Source organism: Mytilus galloprovincialis, chromosome 14 (genome assembly GCF_965363235.1).
Source record: "Mytilus galloprovincialis chromosome 14, xbMytGall1.hap1.1, whole genome shotgun sequence".
NCBI lineage: Eukaryota > Metazoa > Mollusca > Bivalvia > Mytilida > Mytilidae > Mytilus > Mytilus galloprovincialis.
Window position 1 is genome coordinate 17692859 of NC_134851.1, and position 25259 is coordinate 17718117.

Consider the following 25259-nt stretch of genomic DNA (forward strand, 5'->3'; position numbering starts at 1 on the left):
AGCACTTTATATAGATGCAACACGTGTACTCTTTTTATTAAGATCAATATAAAAAAAAATTGACAACAAAAATGATAATGACAACTCGACTTTTCCAGCAATGAACTTGTTTTTCTCTCTTGTAGATATATCGGTATTTGTACCTATAAAATAATATTAAATGCATATGATACGAATTTATACATAAAGTGATATAATGAATGTTCTGGAAAGAGCTGTTGTGTTAACAAAACTGAAATATGAAGCATTTTTTATTCATTTAAGAACCCGAAAATGTTGATTTTAAGTGGACGTTCCTTGACATAACTGTTTATCTCATAATGATCTATAGTTATTGATTGATTGGTTGATTAATGTTCAACGCAACTTTCAACACTTTCGTTCTATGTCGTGGCAGTCATTTTTTATTGTTTGAGAAAGCCACACTTAGCGGCAGTGTCCGGAGAGAACCACCTACCTTCAGAAGGAAAACGGACAATCCTAGTCAATTAAGGTGGGAGTCGATTGCACCTGCCTGGTACGGCTTTCGAACTGACAACCTCAGTGTTGACTGGCTAGTGATACAGTAGTTCGACTACTCAGACCACTCGGTTACCGACGCCCCTCTATAGTTACATGTATGTTATAACATATTCGTTTGTTGATTTGAATGTTAATATAATTTTTAATTTGAGTGATTGAACTTTTGGAAAATAACTCAGATAAGCTAGAGCACTGCCCTTGTTTCTTATTCAATTTTCGTAATTACTTGTATATATACTTCGCATTTGTTAAATTAGCTACTATACATGATGAATTCATTACTTCTAAGATAAGTTTTCACCAATATAACTTACAAAATTAAATCAAAATGGCTCTGTCTTCATTACGCAACGACTATTTTGGTCCTGGACTTTTTTTGGTTCCATAAAGCTCCAATGACCAAGAGTCTAGTCCAACTATAAAAGAATAAAAATATACTTAACCAAATTATAAAAACAAATGAAAACGCGTCGTAATGGACGCGTAATGAAGAAAAAAAACACATAAAAACGAATCACATATTTATAAGGCACTTTCCATGGTCATCCGCGTCGTAATAAAGATCTCCCTCGTCACGTTACAGAAAGAAGAAAAACACCGATCGATGTCTCTATTTGCTGCATGGTCATATTACGGTGGGAATAAAGTATTGAGACTATTTCCCAAGTGGGAGTCTTCCGATACATATAACGGAGGGAAATACTGGTGCATAACAGAATGATGGATTAAATAAACGTTCACATACATCCACAAGGTCATTAAAAATGGCTTTAAGCTTTCTGCCGTACACAATTTTGTCTACTTATGGTTAGAGTAAAGTACACTTGGACTTCCTGATGCAAGATGACTTCTTTTAAAGTTTAACGTCATATTAGCAGCAATAGTAAATAGTTTGTTACGAACACACAAGTATTATTGCCCTAGCTTTAGTTTCCATCTTCATTCTGGTTCGTTCACTCTAAAAAGTGTATGTCCCGTTATTTTTTTTGCTCATGGTAATTATATATAATGTGTTGATCTTATATTTTTACAGCTATGATTTTGCATTTTGTGTCTATAAGTACTACCAGTACTAACCTTCAACAAACGGGTTTACAGATTTATACATAAGTTTCCACAGTCCTTGGGGAGACTCTCCCCAAAGATGCAAAACTTTGTATGTGTACTCGAATGAACCCTCCTCCGGGGACGCCACAGCGTCATTATATCTTTCGTTCTGGACCTGTATCCTGGTTCCGCCGGGCGATATCAACTCTAGCTCTACTGTTCCTCTGAATGCTGAATAACGTACATTGACGGTGACCAGAACATGCTCTAGAAACTTCATACCACAATCCTTAAGACCTACCCTGATGGCGGATTTCCCTGATGCTTCACCTGTGACATTCCTACAAAAATCAAGAAAATGGTTTGACTTTAATAAAAGCATAGTAAAGTTGAAAATGAAAACAATAAAATCAAAAATGCGATGTTGTAATGGATATAACAATAAGTATTAAAAATTCGGGAACGACCATTTAACTTCAAGTGGGAGGGGTTTTGGTTTTTTTCCTAAAAAACATTCTGATCCCCGATTTGTTAAAAAAAAAATGTTTTTACCAAGCAGATGACATTTTTTTTTATTGTGAATCCAGATTTTCTTTTTACTTTATAATGTTAAATTTCGAAAATATTAATTTGATTGATAGTTTCAAAAAATTAAATAGGAATGATCGCTCTTTGTCCGGAATTTTTTTCCTGAAAAAAAAACCCAACATATATACCACCACTCCTTTTGAAGTTGCTCCCTAACCATTGTTTATCTATTTTAGTCTCATAGGTCATGGTAATTAATTAATATGTCTGTTTTGGGTGTCTAACACGATTTTATCAACAGTTACACAACGGAACTTTGAACAACTGCTATACCAAAAGTATATTTACCTAGATAAAAAATCCAGATAGAATTCACCGTTTTCTTTGAAAAATACTACTACATACACCAAGTCAACAGTATGACAGTTGTTGTTCAATCGGTTCGTTGTTTTGTATAGTCAAACTTAAGGTTTGATTTTGTCAGGTTTCAATGATATTTTTTTAATAAACCTTGGAGTTCAGTATTTTGTGCACACGTTAGATATAGAAAAAACAACAGAATACACCTCTGTTACTTGTACTCACTCGTTAACACCAATAGGCCCCAAAACTGTGCAGGATATTTGTTCCGGAACTGTTTTCCATTTTTTAGCCAAACCAACCACTTCTTTGGCATCCAATAGACCGAATCCCATTTTACGATTAACTTCAAAATATTAAATAATATGAATTGAAATAATTGACTTTAAGATAAAATAATAAACGTACAGTAAACAATGATTATGGTAAAATATTGAATTCATATGTACTCATAGCGAATACTAAATAAAATACATGTATATTTATCAAGTATATAGTACTTATAATGTCAATTCCACTGTTCATCAGAACAAACTCCTAAAATCTAGCTTATTGGTAACAAGTACATTTTAAAACAAGAATGTCTCCATAGTACACGGGTGCCCCTTTTGCACTATCATTTTCTATGTTTTATTAGTGGACTGTGAAATTGGGGTCATAACTCTTATTTGGCATTAACATTAGAAAGATCATATCATATAAAAGATCATATCATATATGAAGCATGTGTATTAAGTTTCAAGTTGATTGGACTCTGAATTCAACAAAAACTACCTCAACCAAAAACGTTAACTTGATGTGGGACAGACGCACGTACAAACGGACTCACAGACCGAAAAACATCATGGTCCTAAGTGGGTCATAACAACAACACTTCATCTTACAGACATTTAGTCAACTAACGAAACGTTTTTGAACTGTCGCTTAAAAAGCGAGGCAACATTGTAGCTTCATTTATTTCATATCATAGTAAAAAACAACCACTGTAAAATCGTCATAAAAAGCAACAATGTTATAATTCTAAATAGTATTATGAGCTTCATTACATTTTTAAAAATAAATGCGACAAAAATTGACGTACACACGATTTATTGCCTTTTTAGTTAACCACCTGTGATTAACTTGATAAAAACTTCTTTTCCTTTTTCGCTCTTTTTCGAGCGTCACTGATGAGTCCTTGTATACCGTCTGGCAAACAAATCTTGATCCTGGTATCTATGATAAGTTTCTACATACAATTGATCCAATTTTACATAGACCTTCATTTTTTCAAGTATCAAAACGGTACCCCTAATATTTCTTATTAGCGAATTTTAAGGGAAATTAGGAAATAGGATCGCAGTGAAGACAGGCTAATTTTATGTAAGTAACAAAGCAGGCAGTTTCGTCAAATTCAGTATTCGGTATGTCCGAATAGCTTTTAGTCATATAAATGGGTGTGTGTTGTGTTCAAGAAAGTATCCGATATGATAAGAATTTAATAAGGAGATGTGGTATGATTCATTGATTGCTAATTAGACAACGATCCACCAGCATTCAAATGAAGCGATTGTATTCAGGTATACGCTTAACCATACCACTTCGACAATGAGAAAAAAACATACCGTAATGGTGCCGTATAGTTGGCGTTAAAAGGCACCGACATAAAACATACGAAGAATACAATTGAGAAATTAACGGTATAACCTAAAACAAAACTATTCCCGAGAAATAAGCATGACAAACATGACAGACATAAACCAACGACAACCGCACAAAAGGCTGCTGACTTGGTACAGGAACATGAATAATGTGGTGGGGTTAAAACATGTTTGTGAGGGCACAATCCTCCCCCAACCTGGTACAGTGGTGTAACAGCACTTCATAAGAATTATAAATTATAAAGATGAGTCGAAAAAGGCTCAACTCATAGGAACGATACAAAGCCGAAAAACATGAAGCAAAAACACAGACCGGAAGACGTGGCAGGATATTTATCCACTCCTCATCCCTAACAATAGAAAAAAGTACTAAGTACAGTTCTGATATAACGCGCAGTTAGTAACAGTAAGTTCAACGCTAGTAAAATATTCATGATATTAGACTAAAATATCAATCAGTACACACCAAAAACTCGATGGATTTAGTGTAAAGACGTCATAAGCAGTCAAGGAGAAACATGACCTTGTGCGATGCCAAAATATAGTTATCGACAGATTGCGGTACCGTTTATTACTATGTGTATCACTATAATATTTAGTATGGTTTTAACTTACTGACAACAAAATCAACATTAATACGAATAAAAACAATATTTAAAGACTTAATTACAGTAACTTGAAATGTATCTTTTAGAATAAGTTTTTTTTAAAGTTTGTCATAAGTTTACCCGGATTGTATCTTTTCCGGCCTCGGTAAATAGTCTCATCGTTAAACTTAGATTGTGCTATTCCGTTTAAAATTGCGAATATGTTTTTTTAAAACTCGAAAAAAAGTTCATCCATTGAACCTTTTATTGAAAAAATAATACTCGAAACTGCCGTTGATAAATTTTATCAACAGAAGCAAGTTGTTATTGACCTTGACGGTCTTTGAGTATTCAGGGTAAACTTATATAATAAGACAAACATGTCTTGCACATGTTTACATAGTTGAGAATCAATACATATGCTTAAAGTATTCTATACTTACACATAAATCCATATTTATTTCGACGCCATTTTGTCTCCTCGTCTTTAAAACCTCGTGCATTGGATCCTCGGATGATAATGTGTTGAACATCACGCCATGTTAAACCGTTGCTGAAAATAATGGGTAGATTAAGGAACGCTCATTGAACTTCCAGAGGGGTATAGTTTTTTTTCTAAAAAAAATATTCTAATCCCCACGGCCAATTTGTTTGAAAAAAAATCTGGTCAATCAGATACTGTGACCTATAGTTGTTAAACTCTACGTCAAGATGTTTCTGGTTGAGAATTGTCTCATTGGCAAACATTCCACATATTTTTATTTCTATACTATCTATTTATATTCTAAAACACCACTATTAGTTATGGATGCACATACATTTTGTAAATACTCGAATGCTACCATCTTTAGGTCGATGTACTGTTTTCGTTTTTTTTTCTTGTGGTCCTAGTTTTATCTGTCCTGACTGATTGTTATTCATGATAATTCTGTTGTTAACTTATCTCGCCTTTTTCATGTACTCGCTTTCATTTACAGTTTGTTTCCATACAACCAAAATATCAAAATGTGTGCAGATCGCAATAGATAAGTATACACTCATACTACATGCCAATATTTATCGTGTTTAAGACCCCGTTTACACCATCAAATAATTGAATCGATCTTAAAAAGACCAGTTTGCGTTTACTTTGGTATTTAATCCAGTGCGTTTACACTGCAACATAAAAAGAACCGGTCTGACCTTTATTTTTGTATCTAAATATAACATTCACCCGAAAAAAGATCAATCGCGACCGACCTAAACGTTTACACCATAAAAAAAAGATCGATTCAAATAAGATCTATCTTTTTAAAACGACCTCTAGAGGTAGACTTTTTAAGTCCGTTTGAAGATCGATCTAACCTGTTTACACTGGACCAAAGATCGATCTTAGTAAAGATCGATCTTTTTTTTCAGTGTAAACGGGGTCTAAATCGATGAATTTTTTTACTTTTATGAATTTTTAAACGATATTATAGGGCTTTGAAATTGAAGGCCTGATAGTATGCAGATAGAAAACTGATTTACACCTGTTATTCCGTGACTTTTTATTTTCACTTTTTTACAAAACTATTTGTCCTGCATTTTGTAGGTCAGAAATTCTGAATATTCATTCATCTACATGTATATCATGTCTTGGTTAAAGTTATTTTATGCAACTAATATAAGTCCAGATTTATTACCTCCCCAACCCCCGATTATCAACTAGTGACCCCGTTAAACGATATGATGCAACTTATCTATCTGTGAATATCGAACTGATTACGCGATTCTTAGAGAATTTCTCAGAAGTATACTCACTTAGCTTCTAGCATTAAAGCTATGACACCTGCTGCTACTGGGGCTGCAAAGGAGGAACCTACTCCAGCAGTTTCGGAACATTCATCATAGGGAACAGTTGACTTCTGAAAGAAGAAAAACAAGAATGCGTCCATCGTACACGAATACCCCACTCGCACTATCATTTTAAATGTTCAGTAGACCGTGAAATTGGGGTCAAAACTTGAAATTGGCATTTAAATTAAAAAGATCATATCATAGGAAACATTAGTACTAAGTTTCAAATTGATTGGACTTCATCTTTATCAAAAACTACTTTGACAAAAAACTTTAACCTGAACTTCGCACTATCATTTTCTATGTTCAGTGTACCGTGAAATTGGGGTCAAAACTGTAATTTGGCATAAAATTGACAAAGATCATAATCATTTGGAACATGTGTACTAAGTTTAAAGTTGATTGGACTTCAACTTCATAAAAAAAAACTACCTTGATCTGAAGCGGGACAGACGGACGAACGAACGGACGGACGCACATACAAGAAAACATAATTACCTTGGGGCTACTATCATAGTTCGGCCATAAAATCTTTTTTTTTTATAAATCAAATAGAAATATTCCAGTTACCTCTTTTGTAAGTGTTTCAGTTGTTTCATGAGAAGACTTTTGTAAAATATCACAATTATTAAATTTGACTTTAAAGGGCAATAACTCCTTAGGGGGTCAGGTCAATTGACCATTTTGGTCATGTTGACTTATTTGTAGATTTTACTTTGCTGAACATTATTGCTGTTTACAATTATCTCTATCAATAAAAACATTAAAAATAATAAACAAGAACAACAAAATTTCCAAAAAATTACTTTTAAGTATATTTTAAGCTGATGAACATTTTCTCTACGTCAAATTTGCTCTCCATGCTTGAGTTTAAAAGCTATATGCCAAAAACTGCATTCTACCCCTATGTTCTATTTCTAGATATGTAAGCCATGTTGGTTGGCACTTGGCAGGTGGGTTCGTCGGACACTTTTTTAAACAAGATACCCTAATAATGATTGTGACCAAGTTTGGTTAAATTTGGAGAAGATTTTTAAAAAATACTATAAAGGGCAATAACTCCTTAAAGGGTCAATTTACCATTTTGGTCATGTTCACTTATTTGTAGATCTTATTTGATGAACATTATTGCTGTTTACAGTTTATCTTTATTCAATAATATTCAAGATAATAACCAAAACCTTCAATTTCCTTAAAATTACCAAATCAGGGGCAGCAACCAAATAACGGGTTGTTTGATTCGTCTGAAAATTTCAGGACGGATAGATTTTACCATTTTTCAGGAATATGACATTCGTTGTCCTTTCGTTTGGTGTGTTTTATCATTTGATTTTGACATTTGATTAGGGACTTTCCGTTTTGAATTTTCCTTGGAGTTCAGTATTTTTGTTATTTTACTTTTTACCTCATGTCAGATTTGCTCTAAATGCTTTGGTTTCAGTGATATAAGCCAAAATCTACATTGTCTCTCTATGTTCTATTTTCAGCCATTGCAGCCATCTTGGTCGGTAGCCCGGGTCATCGGAAACATTTTTAAAACTAGATACATCAATAATGATTGTGGCTAAGTTTGGTTAAAGGAAGATGTCTAGTAAGACCCCTGTTTGGCCCCAAAATATAGCAGTTTTACAAAATTGTTTAAATGTAAACTGTTAGCTATTTATTGGAAAGTAGAATGTTTCTGCTACATAAATATGGGCCGCTTTTACAATACAATGCACATATAGCGGGTACTAGCATCATTAAGTCATGCTAAATTACTGCATTGCAATCTTCAATTTTGGCATTTAAGATAAATTTTTGACTGATATCGTCTAAAATGGAAGTGGCCGCATTTGTTTTCATTCTTAATATTAAAATGTAAGTTGTATTTGATGATAATACATAACATATATAAAGGTTGAGGATGAACACGAATGCGGCCACTTTCATTTTTGAAAAAAAAACCATCTGAAAAGCGACATTTTTTTGCTTATTTGATAAATTTTTCATATCTAAGCTTGAATCGGAGCATTTTTAAAGACTAAATCAGTAAAAATCTTTCACATTAACTAATTGAATCAATTGAAATAGACACTTAAGTGTTTAAAAAGTGTTCAAAATCTTTCGTCAGATGAACTTGAAATTTGACGCCATAATCGGCCATTACCGGACCTACTCCTTTGGCCCAGTAGTTTCAGAGAAGAAGATTTTTTTTGCAAAAGCTAACGACGACGACCGACGACGGATGACGGACGACCAACGACGAATGCCAAGTGACGAGAAAGGCTCACTAAGCCCTATTGGTCCATATATCTTTATTTTGTAAACCTCGTTCACATTCTCGTAAATAACTCAGTACGAGTTTCAATTCTTGGGGTTTGTATTTAAAACATCATTGTATATATATATATATATATATATATATATATATATACAACTCGTCTAAACATCAACCCAACAATGTTAGATCTGTAAATTTGCTTTCGCAAATTTTTGGTTCTTCCCTCGCCGGGATTCGAACCCATGCTTCTGTGATATCGTGACACCAAATCGCCTGCACTGCAGCCGTCCCGCTAGACCACACGACCACCTGGGCTCTCAAAAAAAGAGCTTTCGCTGGCCATGTGTTACCTTTCCACGTCAGTTTTAATCTAGCGGCGTACTACAGTACATGATATATAAGGCATGAAGATGTTATTGTTACAGATCAGCTAAATTATCTATAGTAAAGGATCCTACAAATTAATGTAAGATACAGTCACAGAAAATAATTATATTCATAAGTACGTCTGAGTCAGTGACAACCCTACAACAGATGTATCCATCGGATCGCCATCAATTAAGATGTTAGATGTTATTGTTACAGATCAGCTAAATTATCTATAGTAAAGGATCCTACAAATTAATGTAAGATACAGTCACAGAAAATAATTATATTCATAAGTACGTCTGAGTCAGTGACAACCCTACAACAGATGTATCCATCGGATTGCCATATATATATATATATATAAATGATTAAAGATATGTGACAGCAATCCCAAACCACAACTAATCAAAAGATGTACTTACCAAAGATTTATAGTGAACCCCACCACCGTAAGCAGACGTCATTATGTTGGCGCCAAATCCAGCAGACGGCGAAACTTCGTCGAATTCAACGCTGGCAACAGAGATGGCGTATATACTACTTTGAAGATAGGCATTTGCGTTCGAATCACTTCCTCCATTTCCAGCAGCGAATACAAAGATGCTCCCATTGCCCTGTCTACCCTAGAAAATATAGAAATAAAGAGTTGTCTACCCTGGCGAATACAAAGATTCTCCCATTGTCTTGTCTACCCTAGAAAATATAAAAATAAGGTGATATGGTATGCTTGACAATGACAATCAGTGAATGCCAAGATGCTCCCATTGCCTTGTCTACCCTAGAAAATATAGAAATAAGGAGTTGTCTACCCTGGCGTATACAAAGATGCTCCCATTGCCTTGTCTACCCTAGAAAATATAGAAATAAAGAGTTGTCTACCCTGGCGAATACAAAGATTCTCCCATTGTCTTGTCTACCCTAGAAAATATAGAAATAAAGAGTTGTCTACCCTGGCGAATACAAAGATTCTCCCATTGTCTTGTCTACCCTAGAAAATATAAAAATAAGGTGATATGGTATGCTTGACAATGACAATCAGTGAATGCCGAGATGCTCCCATTGCCTTGTCTACCCTAGAAAATATAGAAATAAAGAGTTGTCTACCCTGACGTATACAAAGATGCTCCCATTGCCTTGTCTACCCTAGAAAATATAGAAATAAAGAGTTGTCTACCCTGGCGAATACAAAGATTCTCCCATTGTCTTGTCTACCCTAGAAAATATAAAAATAAGGTGATGTGGTTTGATTATCAATGAGAGATGGCCTTGTCTACCCTAGAAAATATAAAAATAAAGAGATTGGATTAGATCCAAGATTGCAAATGAGAGATTGCTTTGCCTACCCTTTACAATGTTAAAGATAAAGAGATGTGATTTGATTGCAATTGAAAAATTGCGTTCCTTACTATTTAAAATTATGAAAATAAAGAAATGTAGTATGATTGCCAATGAAATATATTGCCTTGCCTTCTCTATAAAATGTGAAAAGTAAAAAGATGTATTATGATAGTCAATGAGAGATTGCATTGTCTTGCCTATAAAAAATATTAAAAAAGTAACGAGATGGGATTTGATTGCAAATGAGAGGTTGCCATGTCTACCCTATTCAATATTTTTTTTAAATAAAGAGATGTTAGTATAATTGCCAATGAGAAATTTCTTTATCTATATTATAATATATAAAAATAAGTAGATGTGGTTTGATTGCAATTGAAACAAATATAAAACAGAGCTCAAATGTTGTGGATTTATTCAAAAGCAAAACCCCACCCCTCCCCTAATAGTCACCATAAAAATTACCCGACATTACGAAAACCAAAACACGAAAACAAGAACATAACACAAAAAAAAACAGATAGTAAATAATGACAATTTTGTTTTCGTTATTTAAACCTTCAACTTAATTAGGATATTGGCGGGATAGCGGTACATTAGAACGATATGTCAAATCATTAACTATATATGTCTATATGAACGACGTTTACTAAGACAAATGTTTCGGCAGCGTTGCAACACATTAAAAAAAATGTCGTGGTTTCTGCGGTAAAAATTATATAATAAAATTACTACAGAAAACGTGCGACGTTAAAAATAATAACGTGTTTTATATTACAACCAGAACTTAGTGATACATTATCATCATTAATAAAACATGAAAAACTTACGTGTGTTGCCAAGGATACTAGAGCAGTTTTAGTCAATGAGCAAGAAAACTTACGTTTATTACCAAGGATACTAGAGCAGTTTTAGCCAATGAACAAGAAAACTTACGTTTGTTGCCAAGGATACTAGAACAGTTTTAGCCAATGACCAAGAAAACTTACGCTTGTTGCCAATGATACTAGAGCAGTTTTAGCCAATGAACAAGAAAACTTACGTTTGTTGCCAAGGATACTAGAGCAGTTTTAGCCAATGAACCAGCAGGATGGAAGTCAGATGTCGTGTCTGGTCCCCAGCTGTTAACATATATAGACACATCAGAAGAATAATGTGCCAGAGCTCTTCCTACTTGCGCATCACTCAAGTCGATACTTTCTTGAGTTTCCCCAAGAAGACCAATAGCTGAAATATTTATTTTTGAGTTACTATTATATTTAATTATAAATGCTATCAAATAACTTAAAGTTATTCTAAGCAGGCCAATAGCTGATGCAAACAGACTTTTAAATATGTTCAATTATAGAAACTATATCTTAACCTACTCCAAACATCTGGAACTATCATTGTTATCTTGATATAAACCAATACCAGCCTGAATATCGCAAAGCAGATCTATCTTTGAAACAATCAGTTATATCTATCTTACCTACAAGTGTAGCATTGTATGCCAGAACATCAGTAAAGTGAAAATGCTGATTAATCTATCTTACCTACAAGTATAGCATTGTATGCCAGAACAACAGTAAAGTGAAAATGCTGATTAATCTATCTTACCTACAAGTATAGCATTGTATGCCAGAACATCAGTAAAGTGAAAATGCTGATTAATCTATCTTACCTACAAGTATAGCATTGTATGCCAGAACAACAGTAAAATGAAAATGCTGATTAATCTATCTTACCTACAAGTATAGCATTGTATGCCAGAACAACAGTAAAATGAAAATGCTGATTAATCTATCTTACCTACAAGTATAGCATTGTATGCCAGAACAACAGTAAAGTGAAAATGCTGATTAATCTATCTTACCTACAAGTGTAGCATTGTATGCCAGAACAACAGTAAAGTTAAAATGCTGATTTATCTATCTTACCTACAAGCGTAGAATTGTTTGCCACAACAACAGTAAAGTGAAAATGCTGATTAATCTATCTTACCTACAAGTATAGCATTGTATGCCAGAACAACAGTAAAATGAAAATGCTGATTAATCTATCTTACCTACAAGTATAGCATTGTATGCCAGAACAACAGTAAAATGAAAATGCTGATTTCTCTATCTTACCTACAAGTGTAGCATTGTATGCCAGAACAACAGTAAAATGAAATGCTGATTTCTCTATCTTACCTACAAGTGTAGCATTGTATGCCAGAACAACAGTAAAGTTAAAATGCTGATTAATCTATCTTAATACCTACAAGTGTAGCATTGTATGCCAGAACATCAGTAAAGTGAAAATGCTGATTAATCTATCTTACCTACAAGTATAGCATTGTATGCCAGAACAACAGTAAAATGAAAATGCTGATTAATCTATCTTACCTACAAGTGTAGCATTGTATGCCAGAACAACAGTAAAGTCAAAATGCTGATTTATCTGACATACAAATGTAGCATTATATGCAACACCCACAGCAAAGTGTTGAAGCTGTTCTATCTATCTTACCTACAAGTGTAGCATTGTATGCCACACCAACAGTACAAAAATCATTTCCATACGTTGCTCCTACAATTCCTGCAACCATTGTACCATGGCTAAAATTTAAAGAAAAATATTACGACATTTAGAATGTGTGTTTCCCTGGGTTATAGATTGTTACCCGGATTCCTTTTTGCTTAATCGAATTATTGCTATTGAACAGAGGTATGCTACTGTTGTCTTTATCTAAAATATAAGAAAACAAGAAATCTGCAATAGTTTTAAGCACTATCCCTTGCTAGTTTCATGTTATACAAAAACATTTGAAAAATATTTGAAGTTTATTAGATTTCTCTATAAAGTGAAATAACCGATCTTTATCGACACAGAATAAAGGTACAAGGCCTTTACATGTTCAGAATAGCCAAATATCTTTACGTTAGCTGGTACCTACCTTTAGAATATCTGGTATCTACATGTATCAACCTTTACGTTATCTGGTACATTGTACCTGTCTTTACGTTAACTAGTACATACCTTTAGATAAAATGTTACTAACCTTCAGATAATCTGGTACCTACATTTAAATTATATAGTACATAACCGTAGAGTATTTGGTAACGGCCTTTACATTATCTAGAACCTTCATTTGTCCTTTATAGTATCTTGTACCTACATTTAGAATCCCAGGTATCTACATTTGGATTATTTGGTAGCTACTCTTAGAAGATCTGGTAACTGCCTTTACATTATATGGTACCTACCTTTACATTAAATTATCTAGTACCTACCTAATTGTTGGGTCATCAGGATTTGGATCACTGTCGTCATCATAAAAGTCATAAGAATTATCTACATCCTGAAAACATTAAATGAACACTTCATGTTTGAAATTGTTTTATTATCATAATTAAAGGTTGGTTTTTTATTTCTGTTTTGTTGTTGTATTTTTTTTGTGTTTTTCCAAGTTAAGCAACTCAATAATGCTAGAATGTATTCGTATATTTTGCTTTTTTTAATTTCTGTTTTTGTGAGTGGAGGTTGTGGCTTTTTGTTTATTTGTTAACCTGTTTTGTTAATAGAGTTCGACGATATCTATTTATGTGTCATTACTTTATAGAGGGTGGTCTTTAATCAGGTACAATAAACATTTACATTGAGCAAATAAGGTTTGATAAGTAAAGTTTGATTATAGTGATGAACAATCGCTGAAATATAAAGATAAGGAGTTCAGCGAAGTATGAACCTTTTTGGAATCGATCAAGTATTTTAAAGTTATGACCATTGGAATTTACAAAAATGCTAGTTTTTCGTGCAAAGGCAAAAATATCATATTTTGTGCTGTTTTTAGACAAAATATTTCCTAAAGACGAACACGACTATATCGTACCATATTTCCGAGATCTGTATGGTTTGTCTGTATAAACGTGTCCACTATAGCTACAGTAACACCGGCTCCTGTATAACCATCAGCCCAAACAGCGGCAATTTTCATCGAATACTTCAAGTTATTGTTCTGTAGAAAATACCAAACATTTTATAAGTATGTGGTCTTGTATGATACGTTTAAAATTGTAAAAGCATGAATATAATATAATTATTGTTAACGTTTGACCTTCGGATTAAGAGTCAACATTAAATACGATAGTGAGGAATTTTGAATGGTGAAATAGTATAATTTAAAGCTAGAGTGTTTTCGGTAAATGAATGTGAGAAACATTTAGTGGGTATTATATATATACACCAATTTATTCTACTCTGAAACCAGAGGTGTGCCTTTTAAAGGCAGGATATTCACACAAGACAAGACAATACAATGGCTACTATTAGTAATAATCATACCAGGTGCCAAAGTCCACTCAATTCAGGATCTGTGATAGGTTTCGCCTTGAAGAGGTGAAATTTCTTCTTCGTTTGTACTTCTGAGAATTCAACCTGAAATCATTTCATGGATAACATATAATAGTAATCATTGCATGGATAAAATATAGAAATCATTTCATGGATTAAATATTAGTCTGCATATTTGTTTTTATGTCTAGTAATTCACCGTTTCAGAATATAATGCATTCTGTGATATATTTTCAAAGCGTACACGGAAACGTTTTAAAACTTTCTGAACAATGGAATATGCAAACAATTAAGTAACGTCATTTTCATTTTCATTTTGGTGTACGAACAATGAGATAACCTTTAGGCTTACTAGAATTTTTAATGTTATTAAGAAAGGACGTTCTTTACATACATGTATCACCGAAAATGAAGCAAAAATTAAAAAAATCATGATTTTTAGCACAGATAACCAAAAATATTTAAGCATCGATACCCACAAATTTTAAAAATATAACCAATATTTAAGAACACAGCTCATTGAATTTCATAGCATAGTTAACCGAAATTCTAAAAGCTCAGATAACTGAAAGTTTAATAGCAAGTAACTTATAAAATATAATTTCCCAATAAATATTTGAATAACATTTCACTGTGAGTGATATCATGGCATCCGTATGATCGTAAGGGAGCTACCATTTGAATTTTGGGGGAAGAAATTTGAAAATAGGCAGGACAGGAGTTTTTGAGTAAAAAAAGACAGGATGTGCAATTTGCCCCCCCCCCCCCCCCCCCCACCCAAAGGCATAATGTCAATTTATATAAAAAAATCAGGATTAATATTAGATAAAAAAAAAAAAGCAAGACAAAATTTTTCATCCTAGTCCCCCATAAAAAAATAAATGGTAGCTCCTTAACGTGAACACTTTAATTTTCATGGGGGACTAGGATGAAAACTTAGATCTGGTTTTTTTTCTCAATTAAATGGTAGCTCCTTAACGTGAACTACCGACCGTGCAAGGGCTGTATAGCAAGTCAAGGTCGTGAAAAACTTCCATCTGTTGATAACGTGACCGGTACGACAGAACATTAATTTACCTGATCCTCTTCACCAATTTCAGTAGGAAAAGTGCTTCCTTCTGTTCCAAGTCTTAGTATAGGGAGCGGACTCAAAATCTTTGAGTTATCAATCTTTAATTGATAATAAACCTGTCCAGCAATTTCAAACTGGAAAAAAATAATTGTTATAAAACTAGTTTAATAATTTTGAAATTAAATATTGTTATCAATAGAATGCCAAATTTCTTTCCTTATCCATTATACCGTCATTTTACAATGGGTTTTAATGTTACCGACTTTTATCACTAACGAGACATATTACTGGACTTTATTGGAAATTTGGCAATACAATGATTTTTTTCATAGTATACTGCAGATTTTGATCTATGCAAGTTTTGCATCTGCAATTCCGATAGCTAGATTGCGATTATATTAGCTTAAGAAATTGTTTGGTAAAAATATGAATAAAAATGCAGTTTATTTAAACCTAATATTTTTGTGATTTTTTTTTACTTTGTGACATCCTGTTATCAAGGAACCAATAAAAGTAATATATGTTGCCATAGAGGGGCGCATTGCATTTGCACCTAATTTTTTTTTAAATCCAACTTTAATGACAGATGTGATTATAAGATGAATAATGCAAATCATTGCGCAGATTTATTATTGCGATTCCAAAATAAATGAACAAAATCTCAAAAAAAATTGTTGCAGTTTCGGATAATGTTGCATGCAAAAAATGCTATAGAAACGTCGCACGATACTGGTGTCACCTAACGTTACACACTCAAAGACGTATAGGACAAAATAAAAACGTTTGAATGCATGTTGTTCAGATGGCTTTTTATAATAAATTTTAAAGGACTAAGAAAGGATTATTTTTTTTCTTAGATAAAAGATGTTAAGCTTTAGTTTTATTAAGAAATTAAAAATTTTTTTTATGGATAAACTATGCACTGCAAATGCATTCATTTTTGCAGTCAAGAATGTCAAGGCGAAAGGACTACGGCATATCTAGAATGGCAGTTCTGCACAAATATATGCAAGGGAATTAGCGGGAACAATTATTATAGCTGGTTTTTTTTCTATTAATTTGTATTATAGCGGATCCGACTATTATAGTCCGGAAAACACTTCATTCCGCGAGGAAATCTCTCTCCCCACCCCTTCTTTATGAATCGGTAGAGCTTCAACATAAAACATTAATTTTATAAAGTTTTCTTATTAAGCAACAAAATAAAAAAGCCGTATTCCAAATCGTCTGTGAAACCCGCAATCATGACAATTAGACGGAACGTTAAAAGCATATTTTATTAAATAACGTCAATCGTATGTGGGGACATTGTATCGGACATTTTAGTTTTATCTGATATCTCGTTTATTAGATTTTCTTTATGGGAATTTAATATGAAAAAAATAGAGATATTTTTTTTGTACTTTTATCCATTATAATGATTTTTTATGTAGCGAATGGCACTGTATTAAATAAACATCATGAAAAAACAGAAAACGTAACCCTACGTTTAATTTGGTTTGAAGGGGACAAAATGTCGGACATTGCTGATCAACTCGAATAAAAAGAATTTGTTTTAAAAATTCCCGATTATTGCATGAGGCGAAAGTGTGATCTTTGTACAAAATACTAGTATTAGAATTATTTACTTTCGACATGGGGATTGCTTTGGAATTCCCTTTTTGGGACAATTTAAAAAGAATTACGGCAACCTTTCGTGCATGGGACACATAATTTGAATCATCTTGTTCTCCTTTTTTTTTTATATTTCCGTCTTTTCGAGAGAGAGAAATCGACATTACGTCATCGCCCACTTATAAATTGCTTGTTCTAGACAAATTTTTATATCGTTAAGAACAAAAAATTATATGTTTTTTACGGTATTCAGAATTTCATAAAACTATAAAAGTGTAACGCGGGACAAGGAAATCATATTGCAAAATAAAGGTTTTATTGAGTTTTAATCAATGAAAATGGTCTGTTACATATACAAAATTGCAATAATCTGAAAGAAGAGTTTAAAAGCTTTAAAATGATGTACAACACTTTATAACATCATTTTTTATGTTTAAAAATTAACAAGATGAATGTGTCTTGTCCGTGATTTCACCAAAGTAACACCAGTAGCGTGCGACGTTTCTATCAAGTTTTTATTTAAGTAAAACCTATTTGTCGCAATAACAAAAATCATCGCAAAACCTCTGTATTTATATTATATATATTTTCATATTCGTTCGTCGGATGACGAATCTTAATGGTATTATTAAAAGCGGATATTTGTTTTTTTCTTCGAATGATACAAACGAAATTTTATGGTAAGATATCGAAGAAAGTGTGTTTTATATATATATATATATATTATTATATTTTTTTTATAAAACAAATAAAATCTTAAAGTAGTACCTGCTTGTCCATGACATACTGAGGGTGTCGCTGCAAAATTGTATTAACATCCTCTTGTGTTCCTCCTTCTTTTAGCTTGATTACAATGGATGCTTCATCAGTGTCTACCGTTAGAACCTCAACCGTCACAAAAGCAGCAAACAACCAAAGACAAGTAAACCGTAGTGACAACTGCATTTTCCTACTGGGTTAGATAAAAACGATAAGGAGACACGCACATATCATTAAAAAGCATTTAAAAGAATATGTTATATTTATTTAACCAAGGATCTGGAATCAAAACATAAATTTTCGATTTTTACTAAGAAATCGCTATTTCGAACTTGGAAAACATACATGAAGTCAGTCATTAGCAGAGAAAGGGCTTCGAATAAGAAATGACAGGCAAAAGATACAAAAGGAATGTTATATAATAGCAACTGTGTGTACTCCTAGGTCGGTACTGTGTGTCCCTTTTCTATTTTGATAGTTCTGTTTGTGCTTGTGGTTATCGGATAAGGTTATCCCCTTTTCATCTAATTTTTACATTTTGTTTCATTGCTTTATTTTTACATTTTAACACTATCCAAGGTTGCAGGGAAGTTTTAGCGCTCACAAACATTGCAATCACAAACATGTTTAACACCGCTACATTATATGTATATATGTGCCTGTGCCAAGAAAGGATACTGTAATCCAGTTGTTGCCTTATTTGGTTTTCGTTTATTGTTTTATCATTTATGCAGGCCGATGTTTTTTTTTCTTTTTCTGTTGAATTGTTTCAAATTTCATCATCTATGTTTTTTTTTATATAGATATCTTTACGGTATCGGTTATGCTTATTGTTGAAGGTCTCACGAATGAGTAATCTATTGAAATAAACACTCCTTGTCAAAAGGTTCTAAGTGGATAATTGGCTTATTGGCAACGAAACACATTTCTTTGTTTCTATAAAAGATTTAGTTAAATTATATTCGATATATCAACTGGAAGTGTGGTATATACCTCAATGAGACAATAACCCAACGGAACAAATAACCAAAGACATCATTTTTGTCTGTAACGACAAATAAATGTATCTTATAGAAACAGGTCGCTATACAAACAAAACTGTAAAGGATCTTTTAATCAGATTGAGGATTAGGAGCATGTTTTCTTAGATTGTGCTTTATATGCAGATTTGCCAGAAAGTTTATTTTTTTAAGTTTATAATAGTAACGTTGATTTTATTGTTTTATCTGATGATAACATTTAAGTTTGTATATCTTTTTAATAGTAATGATTATTGACAAGTCCCGCTTCAATATATTTTATGTATTTCACCCTTTCGTATTTTAATAGTTTAGATTTTACAAGACTGAAATATATTATAGACATGATAATAAATATAGTTATGATTTTTTTTTTATTTTTAACAGAACTCAAATGTTTTATAGACATGACAAATACATAGGAAAGATTTTTCGGAATGTCCAAATTTAAATCCAGCAGTGTCCATTTGGAGGTTTACTTAATTATTTGAGTAGGTAATTTTCTTTCATATCAATCTGCATAAAAAAATATATTTCGAAACAATCAAAATAATGAAATACTGAATATAAATGTACAAGTGAATGATATTTACCTTAAAATGGACAAGGCAGCAAATTGAAAAATTAGATCCGATACCGATGAGGCTTGTTTTAGATGTATTGCTTCGTCTCCGTTAGTGATAACTTATAAGATGATATTGATGTAAAATTAAATTATAAATTACATAACTTTTTTTATATAGATAGTGAATCATTTGAGTTCATATGTTCTTATAATAATCAGTATTGATAGCAATCGGAATGAAATTGATGGTTTAAATAGATAAATTAGGATTTTAAATTGTGTAATTATTGAGTGTACTTATTATTGTGTATTTAAGATGACCTCAGACAGGACGGAATCAAGTTCATCTGATACTTAATTCAATTTAATTGTAATGCCGAAGGAAATGTAAATTTGTTCAGCGAAAACTAATCAGTACTCTGATTTTATATATATTCGTATTAAATTTATTTCAAACATAGTTGTAAATTGAATAGTAGTTATTAAGCTAACAGAGCCCATGAAGATTCGTCACCCCACAAGGATGCCGATTAGACCAGGGGCCGGTTTCACGAAGCTATCCTAAGACATGCCATAAGACATATCTTAGGACATGTCTTATGATCCTCTTATGACTATCCTAGGACATATCTCAGACCTTGTCTCGAAGCTGTCTTAGGATCATCTTAGCTAAGACATCCTAAACCTGTAGCAAGTTCTTTAAATTTTCAAATATAAATATGATCTACGGAAAAAAATCATGTAAATGTAGTATTTCTTACCATAAATTATTCTAAACGTATTGATTAATATAATGACATAATTTGCAAAATAAATATAAAAAATAAAAGTAATTTATATATAAATTATCTTTAAATTTTCAATGCAAAATTAAGAAAAAAAGAATATAAAATTATGACATTGTTTTGGTACAAGTGAGTTGAATTCAATTTCGACCTCATTGGTTATAAAAGGTTAAGAGATAAAATCGTGCAATTTTTATATCAATACATCGAATTTTCATTGTTGACAAATCCTGATAATCCGTCAATGTATATATGTTTTAATCAGGAACAGGACAATAGATAATTAGATAATAATAAGATATTTTTTATCAAAATTAAAATAAAAAATGAGTGTAATTTATACAAATAAACGTATAACTATCCTAAGACCATCATAAGACACCTCTTGCGTTGTCCTAACTTTATGACCAATTTTAAGAGATGTCCTAATTTAGGACCGCTTTGTGAAACCCACTTAGGACTAAGATATGTCGTAAGACCATCCTAAGATAGTCCTAAAAGGTTACATCGTCCTAAAACGTAATAAAAACAACAAATATGGCATAAACTCAATACTAAAAATACTAATACAATATTAAACTATCATTAGATAAAATTAATTAAAAAAAAATATTGTTTAATGTTTGTTAAAGATTTATTTAATTGTATTACATTAAATTATTTCGTGCTGTCTTTTTTGAGGCCTAAACAATACTATCATCCTAAGCAACAACATATTTTAAATAATTCAAATATGGGAAAAAGTTTACTTCTTCTTTACCTAATCCTGAATCGATACATGTAATGAAATCGAGTGGACCTAAGGACAAAACTAGTTTATGTACTAAAATTGCAGCACGAATATCACAAAGTTTTGTGACCATTTACTTTTGTTTTCGTATTAAATTCATTTGTATCTTTTATCATTTTTATTAACGTATTTATTAGTATTCCGTGAAAACTTTAACTTTTATTTTGCGTTAATTGTTTTCTATATAAGAGTCATCCTCCCTCTCTTTACATATAGGTTCTTAAATACAACTCAATCTTTGTCATACAAATCTCTACATATTTTTTCAATTAGATAAATGTGTTAGGATGGTCCTAGGACCATCGTAGTTAGGACTGTCCTAAGACAGCTTTGTTTTACATCCTAAGACATGTCTCAGACACGTCCTAAGACCATCCTAAATAATGTCCTAAGACCTATCTTAGGACATATCCTAGGATACCTTCATTGACACGGCCCCAGACTTCGCTTTACATCTTCATGCCACGTGTTAAGCGGAAAGCAACTCATAAACATTAGCAAGTTTACAAGGATACACATATGACTCCGATCTGTCCAGACTTCGCTTTTAACACCTACATGCCGCGTGGTAAGCGGAAAGCAACATATATACATAAGCAAGTCTTTAGTTGGAGTCGCACTTGGTATTAACCTCACGACCTCCCGCACTTGAAATGTTTTTTATTTAAAATATAGATTTTAATTGACGACTTTAATTGAATGAAGACATATTTAAAAACATGTATGTTCACTGTGCTTAAACGGCTGTGGGGTAACTTTAAGTTACCCACAGCCCAAGATGGCGGACTCTAAACTCGTTGATATTTAATTCATACAAAATGTACCTTTTGCGACGTTTTTCATGCAGAATGTAAATATTTATAGGATTATTGAGTAAAGAAATGACTATCAATTACCATAAATTTGTTAATATAGAGTTCACTAAAGCGCAAGGTCAACTTTAAAAAATGCATAAGATGTCCGTAACTTTTTGATCGAAACTAAGCAGACTGTCCGTAACTTTTTTTTTGGATGTGGGTAACTTTTGATTTAAAATTTTAAGAATTATAATTTCAACAATTAGAAGACAATTAACATCATATTTGTAACTCGCGACGTGTATACTACTCATTCACCACCAAATGTGATTTTATTAACGCATCATACTTACACCACAGAAGTTTTATGTGGGGTTTGTGGTACTCCATCCTGGTTATGGTTTGAACTTTTATTTACTGATGTGCGTCTTATCGACGTTTTTCGCTTGTCAGACCAAGGCTTTTCCATACTCTTTAATGTTTTGAGTTTAATTATATGTTTGCGGTTTACCTTCACCTCTGTTTCTTTCTATGTGTATTTTGATGAATACTCTTTGACGCGGCTCGGTATTTATACATCCCACCAGTTAGTTATAGTGTTATGATTTTTTGAATATGTTTCCTAGTATGGTTTTTTTCTCTCTTTGTATGTTATCAGGGGTTGTTAGACTATTAAATTACCCTGTTGTCCTACGTAGTTATTTATATTTTTATATACTATGTCGAATTGTTACACTATGTTGACAGCTCTTTTCCTTTTATTGTCACTGACTTTTACCTATTGTGTCTTTTAGTTTTATTCAGTTTAATGAGATTTAATGCAACTTGCATACAAATGAAATATGCAGCTGCTGTAAAACTAGGTTTATTCATTTATACAAAATGTCCTTTTTTTAAGTTTTCCCATTTACTGTAAATCTTGGTTTTTGTGGGGATGAGAGAAAAGTGTTTTTGGCTTTTTCAAAAAGACGGAAAAAGTTTGTGCACTTAAGTCTCGTACAGTCTATCCACTGCATGCCTGGGCAATTTGGGTTCCCCTCCAAAATCCAAAATCCAGGATTCACGCTACCCTTGTCGTTGCTGGCAGAAAATCAGTAAGTGTATACATGCTACATGTATGTGTAAAAAATACTTGTGTAGTCTACTTGTTCAAAAATAAAAACGAACAATGATATGTTTCAACAGTTTATCATACTGCTATGATCGGAAACAACCCTCCGAACTTGGCGATTCGGATACCCCGACGTTATACAAAATGAGACCCGAGTTTTGCGGATTTATCGTGATTTTTTTCATATTTTTCCCCAATTTTGTCTTCCATCGATACAATGAATTATATCATACTAGACATCTACTTCGTTTTGTGAATATGTATTCGATGCAATCTCTATCATCAGTTTAAACATTACATCCGCGTATGTCGATTCTTTGAAAGTTACGGACATCTCTATTGGTATGATGAAAAAAGTTACGGACAAGTTGTTTTGAAGTTACGGACAGCCTAAGTGTTTTTTAAAATCGTGCTGTGATCGTTTATTTTGTAGAATTTAATCACCTTTCCAGTTTGGGGGTTTCCCTAAACGATTAATACAACTTTTAAATTCAGTTGTTTAATTGATGCATTCGTGGTATCGTTATTCTATAGAAGAAAAGTATTTAACCGACGCAAGGCGGCTCCATCTTGGGCTGTGGGTAACTTAAGTTACCCACAGCCGTTTAAGCACAGTGATGTTAGAGTCCGGCATAGAAATAATGTTAAGGAGTTAACCATGCTAGCAAGCGCTAAACCTTACCCATAATCTGAGACTGTTGCTTTACAACATAACATAAGAACAGACTGTTAAAATCAGTTGGATAGTGGTTGACTCATCAGATAATTCTGACAAAAACTATCGTTTGGTTTTTAATTCTTTGATACTTATTTGACGACTGCTCCTCCCCCCCCCCCCAAAAAAAATAAAATTAGAATAACATAAAACCCAAAACAAAATAAGTTTATGACTTATGTGTCTGTAGCAAGAGAGAGAAAAGAGTTAATAGATTCTGGCAGTTTTCTTTGATTAAAAAAATGGATAATAAGGCATTGTACTGACTGAAAAAGGTGTGCCGTGCGTAATTTTTATTCCATGGCGAGAAACTGAATCGTCTAAGACAAACTTTGCAACCGATTTCGGTTTTTGTTGTTGTTGTTGCTTTGCTTTAACAATTTGAAGGAAATACTGTTTATCCTGTATAAAGATTCTTAGGAACGCATTTTACCTTTTAACAAAACTGAGGGGTATATAGTTTAAGGGATTGGCAATGATGATAAATATATTGATAAAATGATCTAAAATACTATGACCACGTGTGATTTGAATAAATGTTTTGCATTGCATGTTATGCATCGATTTACAGAAACCTTCATTGAATTTTACATTGTTGAAGGCCGTACAATGACCTATAGTTGTTAATTTAAGTGTCATATGATACTTTTTGAAGCAAAAAATTAGAATAAATTTTAATCATTTTAATATTTATGATATATTTGTGTACAGGTACATTGGCGCAAATGAGTTCCGAATATTGGCGCAATTGATACATTTGGAAAACAAAATTTGGCGCAAATGATACCCCTGATAAACAGTAATTGGCGCAAAAGGACTGCTGCCTTTGATTTGGTGTCTTCTGAAGATTTGTCTCATTGGCAATCATAACACTTCGTCTTTTGGTTAGTACAGAAACCTTTAATTCCAAAATAATAATTATCATTATTATCTTATAAATGTTTTCAAAAATATATTTATGAAATTATAATCACACTTTTAATTATAATTTTTTATTATCAATATTAATATTATTATAATCATTATTATTTGTATAATAACTATTTTTCAATATTATAATGATAATTTTTATTATTGTTATTATTATTACCATGATTATTAGTATTTATATTATTATTATTTTTTTTTATTATTATCATTATTGTTGCCGAACCCCAACACCGAACTTGATTAACTTACCTTTCTTATTCCGTGGTCAGCTTCCTTCATGAAGAAAATGTTTGCACGGGTCATGTATTTATGTAGC

At 32.5% G+C, this 25259-nt stretch overlaps 1 protein-coding gene across 2 annotated transcripts; it reads right to left on the bottom strand.

Annotated features, from left to right (window-relative positions):
• On the bottom strand, positions 1–25208 carry LOC143058819 (endoprotease bli-like). 2 transcript variants are annotated; one of them, XM_076232277.1, is made up of 15 exons: positions 25193–25208; positions 18241–18424; positions 15864–15992; positions 14778–14870; positions 14326–14451; positions 13727–13794; positions 12963–13051; positions 11512–11696; positions 9557–9757; positions 6467–6570; positions 5128–5237; positions 2683–2803; positions 1600–1910; positions 837–938; positions 1–143 (listed from the first exon to the last, which is right to left on the bottom strand). In XM_076232277.1, exons 2-14 carry the CDS (start codon positions 18415–18417, stop codon positions 877–879), a joined length of 1776 nt encoding a protein of 591 aa, XP_076088392.1. In that variant the 5' UTR covers positions 18418–18424; positions 25193–25208; the 3' UTR covers positions 1–143; positions 837–876. The 2 variants fall into 2 exon arrangements, with proteins under 2 accessions (XP_076088392.1, XP_076088391.1); XM_076232276.1 differs by lacking the exon at positions 25193–25208 and adding an exon at positions 19844–19932.
• Positions 25209–25259: the final 51 nt, after the last annotated feature.

Bases quoted from the DNA above. Each gene is read 5' to 3' on its own strand.
- LOC143058819 (XM_076232277.1), bottom strand. From the start codon at position 18,417: ATGCAGTTGTCACTACGGTTTACTTGTCTTTGGTTGTTTGCTGCTTTT. The intron at 9,758-11,511 runs GTAAGTTTTCTT...TATATTTTCTAG, and splicing joins TAGTATCCTTGGCAACAAAC to GGTAGACAGGGCAATGGGAG. The intron at 6,571-9,556 runs GTAAGTACATCT...TTCTTCTTTCAG, and splicing joins GGGTTCACTATAAATCTTTG to AAGTCAACTGTTCCCTATGA.